This window comes from Chionomys nivalis, chromosome 1 (genome assembly GCF_950005125.1).
Source record: "Chionomys nivalis chromosome 1, mChiNiv1.1, whole genome shotgun sequence".
Classification (NCBI taxonomy): Eukaryota; Metazoa; Chordata; class Mammalia; order Rodentia; family Cricetidae; genus Chionomys; species Chionomys nivalis.
In genome coordinates this window covers 121523038-121541411 of record NC_080086.1, presented here as the reverse complement: position 1 = coordinate 121541411, position 18374 = coordinate 121523038, and the positions used below count along the sequence as shown (strand labels likewise).

Below are 18374 nucleotides of genomic sequence, written 5' to 3'. Positions count from 1 at the left end.
TCACTGCCATGGAACCAGCTGTGCGCTAAAGTGAACCTTTCTCTCTTAACTTGCCATCATCAGAATCTTCTAGCACGGTACCACAAAAAGAAACTTAGGACAGGAGTTCTGAGTAGAAATGGCACAGAAATGTTTGTCACAAAATTTCTCCTAAGTTAGGTTTCAAGTGAAATTTCTGTTTAAAAGCAACAGCTCAGATGTATGATCCTAAATTTTCTAGCCGCGCAATCGTGACAGGCCGACTTATGTTTGCCGCGCACCGAGAATGTTCCGAAAGAACAGTAGAGATCGTCTTTCTGGAGGCTGCTCTCACTGTCCTGTGTCTTCTCTTTTGGGGGCTCTCCCACCAGGTGGAGATTGGGGATTTTGAGAGACCTTTCTCAACTCCAGCCGGGCATGTGACTAACCAGTGCAAAGCAAACCAAAACCTCAAACAAGTCATAGAAAAATTTTACCCTAAAAGGTACAGGGATGGCTGCTCCGAAGAACAGTTGCGGTAAGATGCTATTTTCAGCTCTTTAGTACAATTTTCTGTTTGAATCTTTTAGAATGCTTAATTCCAGTGTCCCCTCAAGAGTTTTGTTTTGTTTTTTTTTTTACATATTTTAAGATATCTTTTAAAACTTTAGAATTTGTTTGTCACCTACAGCATGATGCTTGAAGTATAGAGTCATTGCGTGATGACGTAAGTTTATGTGATTTTTTTTGGAGGTAGTCTTGTGTAGCCCAGGCTAGCCTCAAACTTGGTATGTAGCTGAAGATAACCTTAAACTCCCGATTCTCCTGCCTTTCCCTCAAAAATGATGAAATTACAGGCATGTACAACCACATCCAGTTTTGAAACAACTTTTTAAATAAAAATGGCCGTAATTTAGGCCACCGTTTCATCTGATCTTAATCCTGGGTTAGTCCTGATCATAAAGAAACTTTTGCCTATATAGTGAAAGTGGCAACCCCTGGGCTCAGTCTGAGAGGAAATGAACTCAGCATTCCTCCAAATTGTACTGTTTGGACACCACTGAACTTTGAAAACTGAAAATACTCTCAGGAGAAATTGCCTGTCAAACTGACTTACACTTAGGTTTGATGTTAGCTGTGTAGATGATAAAGATCTACTTGGTAATTGTGTTGTGTGCTTGAATATCATGGGAGAATTTGATGAACATTCTCCAAAGAGGTGAGGGGGGATCAAAGGTTTTTGAGATGGACTGAAGGGGACTTTGTCTAGGAGGATGACAGCATACTTACGGCTTTGCCTTTGTGTCTTGTTTTTGTCTGGGTTTTTTGTTTATTTGTTTTGTTCTTTCTTTCTTTCTTCCTTCCTTTCTTTCTTTCTTAGGCAGCTCTACCAGCGACTCTCAACCAGATGGACGGCCCTCCGGGGACACAGTGCTGCTGACTGCGTGCGCATTTATTTGACAGTAGCCAGGAAGTGGCCATTCTTTGGTGCCAAGTTGTTTTTTGCAAAAGTAAGAAAGAATGGGAAGAAGGACACAAATAAAAACCTCTGTGAACTTGGCTGACCAGATTTACCCCTGATATGACATATTTTGGTTTTATTTAAAAATAATAGAAATTCCCCGCAACTTAAAGAAAACCAATGAGGAATTCTGGGGGTAGAGGGAAAGGGAGGGAAGGTCCCCCGGACACACAGTCATCAGAAGATGAAAGAGCTAGCCGAACTAACCCTCATTCACTCATTAACTCCATCACTCATTGGCTTAGTTATTAGTAAGCATTTACTGTGCCCTGGTTGGCAAGCCTTGCGCTGAGCTCTGGGGACACATAAAGTACAGTCTCCAGTGAGCTTAGCCTTATGTTGCAACAGGCCTGTAAACAAGGCATTGTGTGGTAAGTACCCTTTGAAGAGATCAGAACAGACTGCAGAAACACTGGACAGAGAGACCCCTGCCTGGGAGATGGCTGACTCTGGCCCCTAAGGGAAAGCCTATGCCATCTTTGGCCGGGGAGCATTTTGTTTTTTAATTTCCGGTACTGGGCATTAAATCAAGGACCTCTAGCATACTGAGAACAGGTTCTCACCTCCAGCCATTCCTCCAGCCCCACACCATGCCCTTTAATTCTTTTTCTTTTCCTTAACTGGTACCGCCTGGGACTCCCTTTGGCTCCAAAGATGTGTCCGTCCTGTCTTGTAGTCTGTTTTCCTCACTAATGCATTGCATACTCTTTGAGAGTGATCCTACCATACTCGTCCGGTGCCCACCGTCAGGGTTTGGAAGCAGTTATCAATGAATAAATACTTGCTGAAGAGCTAAGCCACTCTGGACAAATTGGTCAAACTGACTGATCTCAGTTTTCTCATCTTTTAATAAACAACATGGACTAGAAAAGTCAAACCCAGGCATCTTCTACCTCTGGCTTACTGACTGTTAGGTTAGCAATTGTTTTTACTACTGCAGCTAGAAGCCATACACTGAGATAACAGAAAAATTCTACACGTTAGTATCGTACATCCATACAGTATACTTGCAGAGAGTTAAAGGGTTTTGTTATTCTTATTTGTATAAAGAATAAGCCTGGCATGGTGGAACCCTCCCATAGTCACAGCTACTGAAGAGCCTGAGGCGGGATTACTTGGGCCTACTAATTAGAGACCAACCTAGCCCCTATCTAAAAAGAGATGAATAATTAGTCAATACACTTGAAATGTGAACCTTTTTACAATGAATTTAATTCCAGCGTCAGCACGAGCAGTGATATTAACGCGCCCTTGGTATGCTTTTCTGTGTCATTATTTGCTAATGACTCTCTGTTTGATGTCCCAGGACCGGCATTCGTCTGTCCATAGAACAGGAAGCCACTTCCCTTGCCTGCTTCCTGGTGCCTTTATTGTCATCATCACCATTATTATCATTGTTATTATTTTAGTATGGGAAAAATACACAACATGAAATCTGCTGGTATGCCAGTCTTAACTGGATTAAGTCGTTCACACTACATCACACCTGCCCATCCTCCAGATCTTGTTTTATCTTCTAGCTGGCACTCTGGATCCATGGGAAACACTTTCCTTCCCATACGATCCCCCTTGGCATCCTCGAGGGCCACCCTCTGTTTCTGAGAGTGTGTGTAACCCTGGGGAACATGTGCACCCCGTCATTTGTTCTTAGATAAAGTCTTCAAGACGCGCCTGGGCTGCTGCGTGTGTCGGATTTCCCTTTCTTTTCAAGGACTGACTGTTATTCCCTCACATACCTGCACTCAGGTACCACACTTGTTTATCCATTTGTCGGATGTTCATCAAGAGGAACTCACCGTCCTCCAATACAATCTACCATCAGCCTTGTGATGTAAGGCCTAGGGATTAGACCCAGGCGCTGTGCAGTGTAGGTGAGCACCCCACGCTAAGCACATGCCCAGCTTAGCTCTGGTACTTTCTGACGCTGGCATTTGAAACCACCCTCAGTAGAGACAGCGGTAACACTATAGTTGAGATTTTCTGAACCTTCAAACTTGAGATTTAATATCTACAATGTAAGATTCAGCCTCCCTCCTTGTCTAGAGGCTTGACACACTTCTCTAAGACTTAAGAGAAGTATGTTTTTGTTAGCATTTCGGTTATTAGAAATCAATGCCTGTGAAAGGGTTGTTTGGTTTTTGGGGTTTTTTTTGTTTTTTGTTTTGTTTGTTTGTTTTTGAGACGGTTTCTCTGAACTCATAGAGATCCACCTTCCTCTGCCTCCTGAGTGCTGGGATTAAAAGCGTGCGCACCACTCACGACAAGAGATTGTTTTTATTTAAAAAAAATTTCATTGTTTTGACCTTCAAAAAAATTTTTTTGAGAAATTCCAGTACTTCTTGTACCTATCAATCATATAATCTTCTATTCTTTTCTTTTTTCTTTTTGATTGTCAGGAAAGTATGCGCAGGTCACCACAATCCCTCAGTCACCTTAGAAAGCACAGCAGTGTGTTTTGTTTCCTGAGGAGTGTGGTCATCACAGAAACCCTAAAACCTTTGTGAAACAAAAACAAGATGTAAAAAATTGCATTCCTAGTCGGGCACACGCCTTTAATCCCAGCACTCAAGAGATAGAGGCAGGCAGATCTCTGGAAGTTCGAGGCCAGCCTGGTCTGCAGAGTGAGTTCCAGGACAGGCTCCAAAACTTCAGAAAAGGAAAAAAAAATTAGTGTTCCTATGTGAAAGATAAGAAAACTGAGCCTTGCCGGGCGGTGGTGGCGCACGCCTTTAATCCCAGCACTTGGGAGGCAGAGGCAGGCGGATCTTTGTGAGTTCGAGACCAGCCTGGTCTACAAGAGCTAGTTCCAGGACAGGCTCCAAAACCACAGAGAAACCCTGTCTCAAAAAACCAAAAAAAAAAAAAAAAGAAAGAAAACTGAGCCTTGGTGGTATAAGAAGTTTGTCCAAATGCACATGTTAGCAAATAAAGATTAGAGCCTGCAAGTCAGGTGGTCTCAGACAAATCCACAACTCACTTCAGTATACCACACTGCCTCATCTATTAAAAGGATTTCTAGTACATTTTTTGTTGGATTTGTTTAATGGCAGATCTTATATGCGTTTAGACTGAAAAATATGGCTGTAATTTTGTTTAGCACCTATAATACAGCGTATTTTCACTTCTCCACAGCCCATAACTCCGTCATCATCTGGCAATACTTTTGTGTGGCTGGCTATCCATGAAAATGGATTGAGCATCTTAGAGTACACCTCCATGGTAAGGTTAAACCCCAGTATCTGTAATTAAATCTTCTATTTCCGTGCTCAGGGGATGGTAAGCGGGAGGTTCTGAGATTCTGAATTGCTGTTTCTGATTTTCTCTTGAGCTTAGAAGACAATTCTCCCTGAAACGCTTTAGCGGTCACTTTACAGGTACAATCATGTTACAATCCAGTGTTTTCAAACAGGTGAGACATGTCGTGTGTGTGTGTGTGTGTGTGTGTGTGTGTGTGTGTGTGTGTGTGTGTGAGAAACAATGTTAAGATGGTGGGATTAGTTGCAATCGTGGTTCTGTTGGTATTTTTTAAGTACTTTGCCAGCTTTGGTTTTTTTTTACATTTTGGTGTGTGTGTGTGTGTGTGTGTGTGTGTGTGTGTGTGTGTGTGTGTAAACTCAAGTGGAGGTCAGAGGTCAACTTGCTGGAGTCAGCTCTTTTCTTCCATTATGTGGGGTCCCAGGATCAAACCAGGTGGTTAGCCTTGACAGCATGCATCCTTCCAGCCACATCACCAGCCCGCCACAGGTTTTGTTTCCTATATAAAATAAGAATGTTTAAGATATTAAAAAGTAGAAACTTTAAGTTTAAATTTCAGTTTCACTGAAGTTTCTATAGCATGATTTGTATAGTTTTCCATAATGTCACCAGTTTAGCTTACATTAAGGTTACATATCGACTAAAACTTAGCGCATATAATTAAAATGAACTTGAGCTGGACAGTGTGGCACCTGTTAGTCCCAGCACTGAAGACACTGAAACAGGAAGGTTGCAAGTTCAAGGCTAGTCTAGGCTATGTAGCAAGATCTTGTCTCATAATTTAAAATATATATTAAAAAACAAAGTATTCCTTTTCTGTGTTCATTTATTTATTGAAGTTAGCTAGATCTTGTCTCCTAATTTCAAAATACATATTAAAAAATCAAAGTATTCCTTTTCTGTTCATTTATCTATGTGAAGCTATCTTTTTCTATCATGGTTATAGGCTATTTGGTAATTTCCATTGTTGTACTGGGACCTCACACAGGCTTGGCCACTGAGCTACGCACCCAACCATAAATGTCTCAGTTTGGTGGGTTAGAACTGCTGCTTTAAATATATAGTGGGAGACCCTTACCTGTGGCAATTGAGAGAGAGAGCACAAAAGTTTTCTTGGTTTTATTTTTTGAAATGAAATTTCATTTCCCCTTTTCCTTTCCTCCCTCCAACCCTCCCATGCACACACACAGTCTTTCAAATTCATGGCCTCTGGCCTTTTCTTTCTTCCACTGTTGTTGTGTGTGTGTACATGCACAAACACACACACCACGTAAGATAATAACACAATGGCTTAGCTATTCAGCAGCCAGTTGTCTCTGCAGTCACTTCACGTGGCCACCTTTGTCACAGGAAGGTGATGGGATTTAAAGCAAGGTGATGCTGAACGGAGTGCAGGGTGCTGTTTCTGTTTGTGCCCAAGTCTCCCTATAGGGGAGCCATCTGGATCTGCCAATACAGTGTTCGACCATTTGGACCTTAAAAATGATCAGAGAGATCTGGGCAGACATATAAGAATATACTACCAAAGATTTTCTTCTGGGTGCTGTGAATAGAGGTGTTTCTATTTTGAGCTTTTAGTTTGAGCTTATAGTTTCTAATTTGAGCTTTTCAGGGTCAGATGTATACTTGATTGTGTAGGCCGACGATTCTTAAATAAACTAGTATAATAAATAAAATAGCATGACTGTTACTTACATTAATCATAATAGATTTGACCTTAGAGTGTTGTTTTTGCATTTGCCATAATTAATATCAGCATTTTCTCGTCTTCTTTGAGAGTGAACACCTGTAACAGTACCTTTCTCTTTTCGTTGAAGAGGCTAATGGTCAGCTATGTGTACAGGAGCCTGATGACCTTTGGAGGGTATCAGGACGATTTTATGGTCGTCATTAATACTCATTCAAAAGACAGACCAACGGAGAAGTTACTCTTTGCCATGGCAAAACCCAAGGTGAGTGGAGAACTTTCTGCCAGCCTTTGACTGGCTGGTCTCCCCTGGGAAGACACTCCTCACACAAAGGGTGTTGCAGATGGAAAGGGGGCTTGCTTAAGCAACCCTCAGCATAACTCATGGCTTACTTGACCTGAGTTCTAATTTGTTTTGCTAACATGGCTTGATACAACCTGCTTCTTTTAGCTTAAGAACTAAGTGATAAACCAGGCATAGTGGTGCACACCTTTAATCCCAGCACTTGAGAGGCAGAAGCAGGTGGATCTCTGTGAGTTGGAAGCTAGCCTGGTCTGCATAGTATGTTCTAGGAGAGTCAGGGCTACCAAGTGATCCTGTCTCAAAAAAACAAAACATCAACAACAAAAAACCAACCAAACAAACAAAAAACAGAACTAACTGAAATTTTCCAATATGGGCCAATTGCTGGTGAAGAAGTTTCAAAAGTAGTGGTCATCTGCCGGCATTCAGGAGTGTGGTCGGGAGGGGGGAGTTCAGGGCAGCCTGGGCTACTTAATATCCCTGTCTCAAAAATGTGTGTGTAAAGAGCCATGGAATTATTGTGGGTTACTTTGCATGGTCTTCTCTACTTAGGGCTTTTTGTTTTATGGACTTGTTAAAGAGTAGAGTTTGATAGTTAAGATGTACTTGCCCCTTTGTGATAGTTAACAAAACACAGCATCTCTAAGTAAGGCAACTTTTGAAAAGATTACATTCTAACACATAAATCCAGTTCGAGGCTGTAGCCGGTGGCAGAGTCTCTGTTTAACGTGAGTGAGGCACTGGGGGTTCAAGCCCCAGCACTGAAAAAAAAATCTAATTTTAGTAAAAAGGATGAGAAATTGTTTTTCCTAAAACTTCCAACTTAAAAGGGTGTTTTATTACATTTATTTATCGATGTTGGCTTTTGTCTCTGTGTGCATGCCACAGGACAACTTGGGGAGTCAGCTCTCTCCTTCCACCCCAACGTGGGCCCTAGGGATCTGACTCTAGACCCCAGGCTCAGCGAGATGTACCTTAACTCTCCTGGCCATTTTTCAAGCCTCATTTGTTTGGTTCATCATAGCTATCTTTTCTGACTAGTTCTATACTTTAAGTGAGAGCAGGTAGCCACGGAGTGCAGTGTTTCCGTTTTAATAAATTGATATGACACTCTAATGCTGACCGTCACATTTCCTAGCTTGGCTGGGCTTGGAGATCCATTCTTGCTGCTAACTGGAGTAATGGGAAAACGGCCTTGATGGTGCCAGGCATGTAAAAACCTCATTTGACCTAGACCAGTGCATCTCTTCCTGATGCTGCTTCATAACTGTAATCCTGCTGCAGTTACGGAATTGTAGTATCTGATATTCAGGCTATGTGACCCTCAAAAGGAGTCGCGACCCACAGGTTGAGAACTGCTGCTCTAACGAGCCGGGCACAGTGGTAGGCTGAGCAAATGGGGCTAAAATTAACCATGGACAGTGGAGAGAATGTCTCAGGAGCCTGACAGGACAGTTTTTCTCATTTTAGATTCTTGAAATCACCCTTCTGATCGCCAGTTACATCAACAACTTCTTCCAGCAAAAGGCAGCGTTCCACCACCTCTCTGCCCCAGCCTTGCTCTCAGCCAGGACCCAGGGACCGCAAGCGAAGGCCAACGGAAGCCAGCCCCTCCTGTCGAACAGCAGGCCCACCAAAGGCCCCACCTTACTCTGAAAACTGCTGAGCCTGAACCTTCTTCACTCATCCTCCACGAAGTGGCTGCGTCCACTACAGACAAGTGTTTTACACACTGCCGCCTCGGCGCGCACACCACCCCTCCAGACTCCAGCAGTGATGGGTCACTCTCTTATCTGACGTAAATATTCAGATAACAATAAAACAGAATCATAAAATGTGCCAACACACTCATGGTGTCTTAGACACAGTAGGTTAGAATTTGTCTTCATCCCACCCCATCTCCCTTCTTGGCCATCAGACATGGTACAATAAGGTTTCTCATTTTTGCTTTGAAATATCCTGGCAGTCTTTTGAAAGGGAGATTCCAGACTCTCTTTTGGTAAACCAGTTGACTATCTGGAAAAAACTCACTGCCAAAAAATGTAAGTACTGTAATTCAATGTGCCTTTAGCTAAATGAAGTGGTACTTGGAAGAGAATGAGGGTCAGTTTGAGAATCAGCTGTGGGAACATTATGCAGGGGGGACATCCTTGGAGTAAGTGCAGTAAATCTGCTGAGTCTGTGAGTCATTCATGAGAAGACAGGCGGTCGCTGACCAGAGCCAACTCTGTGGCATTAGAACGTGTGGACCCTGCTGCCTCTGCACATCACAGAGTGTGGGATTCAAAATGAGGTACTGAGTCCTGGCGTCCCTGCCTTCCAGGATAGCGTGAGATCGCGGGAAGGGTGTCCCGCAATTTCACTGTGTTTAATGCTAGGTCAACCTGACCTTGCTTTGTTATAAATTTCTATCTTTGGAAACAAAGGTGATCCTTAAAACTCGGTCCTTCACACAGTCTTTCCTGATTAGAGTTTAAAAGTAATTCTAGAGTAAATTTTAATAGAAAATACTTATGCCAAAGGAAGTAACTTTTCAGTCAAAGTTGTCTTGAGATGCCCGTGTTTGATAGTTATCCCACTGCTGTGGCAAATACTTGACAGAAACGACCTAAGGGAGACAGGATTATTTTTGCTGTTTCAGAGGGTTCTGTCCCTGGCTGCTCGGCCTCATGCAGTTGAAAAGAACCCCATGGTGGCGGGGCTTGTGACATACAAGGTTTCTCCACCTCATGGTGGATGGGAAGCAGAGAGCAAGAAGGGACCAGGGACAGGTACACCTTCAAAAGCGTGTCCCCAGTGACTCACTTCCTCTAATTAAGCTCCAACTCTCAAAATTTCTACCACCCTTCAAACTGGCATCACCGTCTGGGAGCCAAGTGTTCAACACACTAGGAACATATAACTCATAGTTAAATCAAAACAGCAACATAGGCGGCCAGTACAGTCCAGGCTATGTTAAAGAAATGGAATTATTATTCATGATAAAAAATGAAACTGTGATAAGATATGAAAATTCTATTATAAAAACATCTAACTGTAATAGTGATAAGCACGAGTCTACCTAATTTTATTTATGTGTAGAATATTTGTATTTATTTTTAGACATATATATCACTGTGCGTGCCATTATTTTTTTTTAAACCAATTTGAGGAAATGCTAGCTGCCCAATTAATTTGTTGGCAGAGCCCTTGAATTTTCCTCTCTGCTGCTTTCTTCCTGTGGTAGTGTCCCGTTCCCACACTGAATCTTTAAAATATGTTTTTCCCTTGGGAGCAAAGTTAGGACACACGCTACTCGAGTCCTGTTGGATTGTCTTGGTAAAGACAAAGATAAATTTAAAACCCCATTGAAATGGGGTTTTAATGGGGTTTTAAATTTCCCCTTCCATCTTGTGAGCCACAATCACTCGCTCAATCAACCAATTCATTTTTTAGAATAACTGATTGACGATTTGGGGTGACTCTCCGAGTGTTTTTGACTGGGATAAAGTAGTGTTTTTGAGTGCCCATAAAGCTGCCTAATAATCATTAGGAGGCAAGCTACAGAGACTGGGCAGAACTCTTTATTCTTGCCAACATTTCCCTCACCATCTGGTGAGCAGTCCCATACGCCCAGCCTGAGATTGCAAAGCAGTCAATGCTTAGCCTAAGCCATGGTGCCTTAGACTTCACGCTTGTTTTTGACAGAGCAGAAATAAAATATTTTGATGGAAAGAAATCAATTTTCTGTAACCAATCATGTGAAAATTTTATTTCCTGGGAAATTACTTATCTAGCCATTTTTTTTTTAATGCAAGTATGTTATTATGATTGGTTACCAGAGAATAATGTTTCATAGTTAATTGTAATATTTCTCACCTTTCCTTTTCTTCCCTTTCAGTCATAATAAATGATTTGCAAGACCCATGCTGAACATTATCTTTTGACTAATCTTCAAGAAATCCCTAATGTTTTCGCTGTCGCAGCTGAGGTGCTGGGGAGGGAGGGGCAGTTATCGCCGCCTCCTGCATTCAGTCTGTCTTCAGCGTGGCGTTGTTCCATTCACATGAAAGGAAGCTGTTTAGACAAAATGTAATTTTAATACGTGTGCATATGGATGCATACAGACTATGTGAAGAGGCAAAGAGAAATTTGTGTTTCCCCAATAAAACTATTTCGTTTAAGCGAGTTCAATGAATTATATTCTTAAAAACTAATTTAAAATGTTCTGCAGTGTGTATGTGTGTGTGTATGTGTGTGTATGTGTGTGTGTATGTGTGTGTGTGTGCCCTAAAAGTCAGATGCTGCCATTCCTTACAAATGAATTTAACTCAATTTACAAGGAACGATAACCACGGCTTACAAAGGGACTTTGTCCCAAAGTATCTTTCTTAGTCAATTGTTTGCCAGTTTTTTCCAAAGAGAAAAATACACCCAGGTTCCTAGAACAATCCACTTTTAACTGTTAGTTGCATAGCAGTATAATCCTGAAGAACTGACCATCACGGCTACCTGTATTTTTCCAGTAAAGACTTGCAGTGTCTCCGGACTACCAGTTTCCCTGTGGGCTGCCCCTGGGCTGCCACAGAATCTGTCCTCCGCCCAGCCCTAACCTGATTTCTGTGGGGCCAAGGCTCCAGCTGTGAGGGACTGTGTTCCCTGAGGCTTAGGAAGGAACTGTGCAGACTCTTTTCTGCTTCAGAAGCTCCGCCTGCCCTCAGTTCCCACTTCCCTAAAAGAAGAAAGGGTTTACAGCCAGAAGAGAAACCTTTTACCTCCTTTAAATTCCAAGTTAAGGCCAAAGGTCACCGGTGGTGCACTTCTATAAATGCAGCACTTAGGATGCAAAAGCAGTCCAATCACTGAGTTGGAGGCCAGCCTGGTCTACAGAACGAGTTCTGGGACAGCCAGAGCTACAACAGAGAATCCCTATCTCAAAATCAAACAAACAAACAAAACACCAAAATAAACAAGCAAAATAACAAAAACCCTCCAAATTAAGCTAAATTCACACTTGGACGTTTAGAAGTGACATTAGGTGTTTCCATATTGTCAGGTGGTCTCAAGATGTTCTGGGTCATTTAACTTAGAAGGCAGGCTCTATGACAAAGAGGGGATAGGCCAGAGCAGGAATCTGGCATGAGATGAGATGGCACTTGTTCCAAACTGTGGCATATTTGTCAGATGTTAGCTTCCCCTAAGTTGAACATAGTGACAGCGCCCCTTGGGAGCTGGTGGCTGTCAGCAGCACTGATGCCATGGCCCCTGTTCGGTAACTATTGACCTTACCCAGGGATCCCTGGTGGTCCTCCGGACGCTCGCTCAAATGCACTTTTCTCTGAAGTTGCTTTTCTTCCTCTGTCGCGTCAGCACCTGGTCACCAGGATTTCCCACTCATCTGCTGCTATCTAATAGAGTTGGTAGAGCATAGACTTGGATCTTGGGAAAGCCGAGATGTTTCAGGTAAATTTCTAAAATTCAACTTGAATTAATTCAGAAAGCAATGAGAAAATTCACTTACCTGCCGGGCCGTGGTGGCGCACGCCTTTAATCCCAGCACTCGGGAGGCAGAGGCAGGCGGATCTCTGTGAGTTCGAGACCAGCCTGGTCTACAAGAACTAGTTCCAGGACAGGCTCCAAAACCACAGAGCAGAGAAACCCTGTCTCGAAAAGCCAAAAAAAAAAAAGAAAAGAAAAAGAAAAGAAAATTCACTTACCTTATCTTCATTACAAAGATCCTAGGAAGCCTCAAATAACTAAATGAAGTCATACGAAAAGGACATAGAGGGGCCTCAGGAAAACCCTGGAGACTTGCGCCAGGACTTTCTGTTCATATCAGTGTGTCTGCTTCACATTCTTAAACTACGTTTAGCAGAACATATGGTAATTGTCTCCTAAAGGGAATGACCTGCTTTTTCCAATCATAATTTTAAAAAATCCCAAGAAATGACTCTGATTAACCCAATCCATATTTCAAGTTAATGCCAAGCCAACTCAGCATTGGATGAATGCCAAAAGAAATGATGAGAACAAATCTGCCCGGTAGAATAATGTGCGGCCAGCACGTCTTGTTCTGATGACTTTATAACTTTATATATGGGAATACATGCTTAAAACTGGGATTCTAACCACAGTACAGTGTTAAGTCCAAGAGAAAGAATTTGAGGAAAGACATCAAAATGTTGAATGTTTATTTCTTCTGGGATAAACATTTCCCAATCATCTTCTTTCCTGCTTTTCTTTTCTGTTTTTTTTCTTTCTTTCTTTTTTTCTCAAGTGTTAGGGACTCACTGCAAGGCTTTTCACATGCTCGACAGAATTCTAGCCCTGAGCCACATCTCCTGTTCTCTCTTTTTTTCCCCCTGTATGCTATTTTTTTTTCCTGCAAGAAACGTTGAAAAACACAGGGGAAGATACAAAAACTCTGTCACTTTCCTGGCTGTTGTTAATAGTCTCCATATGGTCGTCCAGGCTCCCAAACAATCTTCTACACAGCTGCAAAAAAATCACCTCACTGAAACACAGGACCCGTCAAAGCATGGCCCTTGTAAAATCTTACGTGGCTCGTCATAACCTAGACAGGCAAACTCAGACGACAAGGTCCTTCACAGCAGTCCAGCCTACCTGCCCAACGTGAGCTTCTGCCTCAGCTCCACAGCTGTTTTCTATGCTTCCAGACGGTTCATAACTCTCCAGCCAGTTTCCACATGTTTCTGTAGCCTTCTGAGCCGCCATACCATGCAGCAGGCAGTATAGAGCTTGTTCCTCTGTCACCAGAAACTGAAATCCTTAAGCCTCCTTGAAGTGGTGCAGAACAGGGCTCAAATGTTTTTATTTTATCTTACTTTCTATTATTGTGATAAAACCATGACCAAAAAGCAACTTGGGGAGGAATGGGTTTGTTTGAATTATATGTCCAAATTACTGCCCACCATTGATGGAAGTCAAGCCAGGAGCTCAAGTAGGGAAGGAACCTGGAGGCGAAAATGAAGCAGAGACCACAGAGGAACGCAGCTTACTGGCTTGCTCCCCATGGCTTGCTCAGTTTGTTTTCTTATACCACCGAGTACCACCTGCCTGCGGATGACACTACCCGTGGTGGGCTGTGTCCTCTCAAATCAATAATTAATCAAGAAAATACCCTCTACAGACTTGTCTGTGTGTTCGTCTGATGAAGACAATCCTTCAACTAAGGTTCCCCCCTTACAGATGATTCTAGCTTCTATCAAGTTGCTAAAAAATCTAACCAGTACACTTTGTTATTGTGGTGGTTTAGAAAAGAGATGTTCTCCATGGTCTTGGGCATTTATTTGGTGCCCAGTAGGCAAGTAACACTGTTTGGGAAAGTTTAGGAGGTGCAGGCTCCGTGGAGGAAGAACGGCTCCGAGAGCAGGCGTGGAGAGTTTAAGGACTCCCACCACTCCTAGCTCATGCTTTCTGCTTGACTTTCAGTGCAAGATGTGAGCTCTTAGTTTTCTGTCCCTACTGTCCCTCCTGCTGCTGTTGCTTCTGCCAGTGTGGACTCTACCCCTCTGGGACTATAAGCCAAAATAAACTACTTATTCTGCAAGTTGCCTTGGTCATGGTGCTTATTCTAAAAGAAAAGTAACATACAGAGATACACTTAAGGACATGAAGGTCAAGTATGAATTCTCTGGACAAGTAAAGTAGGAAAAGATAACTCAGTCGCCCATCAAGTCAACTGAATCCACCTTGAGTTAATGTTGGTGATCAGGGCCTGGACAGATCTATAGTGTTATAGTATTTGTGTTTTAATAAATAAAGCTTGCCTGAAGATCAGAGGGCAAAGCAGCCATACTAGTCAGTCATACAGACCAGGGAGTGGCGGCACACACCTTCATCCCTGGACTTGGGAGACAGAGGCAGATGGATCTCTTGTTAGTTCTAGGCCATCCTGGGCTACACAAGATTGAATCTGTCTAAAAGAGAAACAGAGCTCATATAAAGGTGACCCCAGCACCTGGGAATCACACACTTTTAATCCCAGCACTAGGGAGGTGGAGACAGGAGCGATATGGCTGGGTGGAGAGAGGAACATAAAGGAAAAGAGACAGGATCTTACTCGAGTGTGGAGGCTGAGGATTCGTGGAGACAGGATCTTGCCCCTTCTCTCTGAAGATTTGGTAGAGGTTAAAGGTCTCCCTAGTGGTTGGCTACTTTGCTTTTCTGATCTTTAGGTTGAACCCCAATATCTGTCTCAGGGTTTTTATTATTCATGCCATACAGATCACCCCAGATCTTCCGGTTCACAGACTCCCTCCTCTAACCACCGATCCAGGGTACTCAAAACAGTTACAGTCTTAAAGTGCTAGTGATGTCATCCGTGGCAAACCCTGTAGGGCCCGGGTCTACCCTTGTTCCTGGGGTGCATCTTGAGGACAGTTTCTGGTCAGCACCCTGTTTGTTCCTGTGCTCCCCCTGCCCCGCCTGGTGATTAGCTGTAGGGCATTGACTCCATCGTTGGTATGGTAATTTCCCACCTGCCTGGGCGGAAATCCTTGTGCAGCAACTAGGTATATAAGGATTTCCCCAAGTTTGAAAAAACGGCTTTCGGCTGATCTCCTTTCGAATGACCCAGGTGTCTTTGTATGTTCTTTCAATCTCCAGGCCCTTGCCCAACTCACATACGTTACAGTGGCACTTGAACTGTACTGAGGGTGTAACACAGAATCGGGTGTTACAAAACCTTAATACTCCTTGGGAGGCAGAGGCAGGCGGATCTCTGTGAGTTCGAGACCAGCCTGGTCTACAAGAGCTAGTTCCAGGACAGGCTCCAAAACCACAGAGAAACCCTGTCTCGAAAAAACCAAAAAAAAAAAAAAAAAAAAAAAAACCCTAATACTCTATAGACTATTGTTATGAGCTGGGGGACTTCAGCTTCAGGTTCTTTTCGAGTAATATCTATGAGGACTCTGTGCCCTTCTCCCCAGAGAGTGATGAGTGACCAGACCAAACAAGAGAATTGTTTTTATGGTGATTCTTTACTAGCAACTTCAGTATCCAATACATCAATGGGATTTACAATCTTAACAGGCATGGGGGATTGATGATGGGCGACACACAGGCAATTCAATATCACAATTATTAATCCTACTAAACCTAATACATAAAACCAATTCATAACTTTAACTTATCACTTATCTATAAAATACTTCTTAACCTTAATACAACTTATCCATTACTTATCTATAACCTTAATACAACTTATTCATCACTTATCTATAAAACACTACTTAACCTTAACTTATCCATTAATTATCTATAAAATGCTTCTTAACCTTAACTTATCCATTAATATTTCCTAATCTTATCAATTATCCATAAAATATCTCTTAACATTTCACACACTAAACATGTGTATTACACATCTATGCTCTTCTCTTAATCTCTCATACACACATGAAATAGCATCATATGACCTGTATTCCCTGGCTTAAAGGGGGCTTTTTGAATCTCTTCAGTCTGGGCTCTTGTTCGCGCTGGGGGCTGGGTAGCGAAGATCGACTCTTGACCCCGTAGTCTGCACTTGGGAGATAAGGTTATGATGTTCTAAGCTGGTATCTGGTAGGGCCTTGGACTCGGCTATTTGGGTGACCGAGTCTCAGGAGACAAGGCTTTTAGTTCTCTACTCTCGAAGATGAGGCTTTGCTCTTGGGATGGCAAAGCGTTCTGTCTGCTCAGAAGATGAAGCTTTGCTCTCGGGATGGCAAAGCATTCTGAAAAGCAGAGCATCTAGTCTGTTCTCAGGGGACAGACCTTCAATGTCCACTCTCATGGAATGAGGATTTGCATTCGGGATGCAAGGCGTTAAATATCTGTTTTCGGGAGACGAAGCTCTGTACTCGGGAGACAGAGCATTAAATGTTTAGGCAAGGCATTTAATATTGCTGCTTTCCGGGAGGCAGGCTAGGAGGATCTCTCTTTCCACGGAGGCCTGGTGCCAAAGCCATTGTGAGAAATGAGATAACCATTCTGCTTCAGCCACCTCTTTTAAGTCAGTTTGAAATTGCCCCTCGTTTGATCCTTCCAATAACCAGATGTACTAGGTTATCAGTATCGACTGGCCACAGAAGGGTGGGGGTCCCTCTTGTGTGGCAAGATTATTTCATTACCACGGTTGCTGGGTGCAGCCCCCACATCTGGCAGGGCTAGATGGTTGTGGCAGCCTTCAAGCGGGCAAATGTTCTCTTAATATTTCACCTTAGTAATTTTCCACACCACACACAAGAAATGCTTTTACATTACACCAAGTTACATTCATTCTTATTCTATAAATTTCCTGCTCTAGCTACACTCAGATTCCCCTTTATTCATTCAGAGGTCTGCTTCCATGCTCGTTACAACTATGTTAGCTGTCACTGTTGTTATCAACACCAACCTGGCTTCCTCAGCAAAACACAGGGATTCTAAGCACCTGAACCCAAGTCATCACAATAACGGCAATTTCCAAGCCACAGGCAGGCTAGCACCAGAATGTGGAAGCCAGTTCAGAGAGCCATGTGTCAGCCTTCTTTGAAACCATCCTTCCTTTACTGGACCACTTTCATTTTAGCCCCTTCTAATGGTGCAACTGTAGCCTTTGCTTTCCTAGCTCCACAATGCTCCACCCTTTGGAGAGTTTATTCTCAAGGACATTATCTGAAGTGAGTGCTCTTTTCTTTGACCAACGTTTGCTTCATTTCCAGGAATATGCTCCTTATGTCTCTTCGTTCAAATCTGTCAACAGGGCTGAGGGAGGGTGGAACTCAGGGTAAAGCATGTGCCTGACTTGCCAGAGGCCTTGAGTTCAATCTTCTACACAGTAGGAACTGACTCTAGGTTCATCTTACTTCAAATCCCATGTTCTTAAACATCACACCATAAAGATTGAGCCCAAAGGCAGAGGGTTGGAGAGAATTTCCTTCAAATATTCAAGGATCTTAGGCCTGGATTTATTCGACATTCAGAACAGGTCAAATACCAAACCTGCCATGAATGTTTCGACAAGTTCTTCGGGTGTGGCCACTTCTGGACCTCCTCTACAATAGCTTGATCACCTTGAATTATGGTCATAGTGATCTGTGTTCATCTCTTTTAAAGGCTGAGTTTTCTTACTCTGTATAGCACAGGGCTTTGTGTATGGAAATAGTCTATATAATTTTGTGGGGATTCCTATAAAGAGGGATGTCTATAAAAAGCCCACAAAGTTCAAACAAATATAATCCACCTTCATAAAGTGAATTAAGTATGTAGGAGAGGCGCGTGCTTCATTGACTTATTAATAAATAATGTACTGCTTCCTAAAACAACATGCAGCCAAACGTTCAGAAAACGGGAAAAGTTGCACGCCTTGTTTTGATTTTAATTGTTGAATTTGTTTTCATCTAGTAAATTATTTGTTAACAATTCAACACTGTTTCAGTTTCTACTCCCAAATCATGGTGATAGAGGGGACAAAAGTTAAGGCAAGAGAGCAAAGGCCCCTGGCATATAGCTGGCACTCAGTAAAAATAAAAACAAAACGAAAGAAAAAAAAAACTTTCAAGTTTTGATTCCATATGCACCAGGACCCTCACCATACCCTCCTTCTGACATCTTGTAAGTTGAGACGCAAACAGAACTACACTTCCCATGAGGCCCCTCTTCGGCACGACGTCACGTCGCTGTCA

General features: G+C 42.7%; 1 protein-coding gene across 2 annotated transcripts in view; it reads left to right on the top strand.

Annotated features, from left to right (window-relative positions):
• The window catches only part of Plekhh2 (pleckstrin homology, MyTH4 and FERM domain containing H2), a 115027-nt gene extending 104164 nt beyond the window's left edge, over positions 1–10863 (top strand). For both annotated transcript variants that reach the window (XM_057782394.1, XM_057782387.1), the window contains 5 exons: positions 351–496; positions 1340–1469; positions 4613–4699; positions 6553–6687; positions 8197–10863. In XM_057782394.1, coding sequence (XP_057638377.1) covers positions 351–496; positions 1340–1469; positions 4613–4699; positions 6553–6687; positions 8197–8382 — 684 coding nt within the window. In that variant the 3' untranslated portion in view covers positions 8383–10863. The remainder of the gene's footprint in view (positions 1–350; positions 497–1339; positions 1470–4612; positions 4700–6552; positions 6688–8196) is intronic.
• The last annotated feature ends 7511 nt before the right edge of the window (positions 10864–18374 follow it).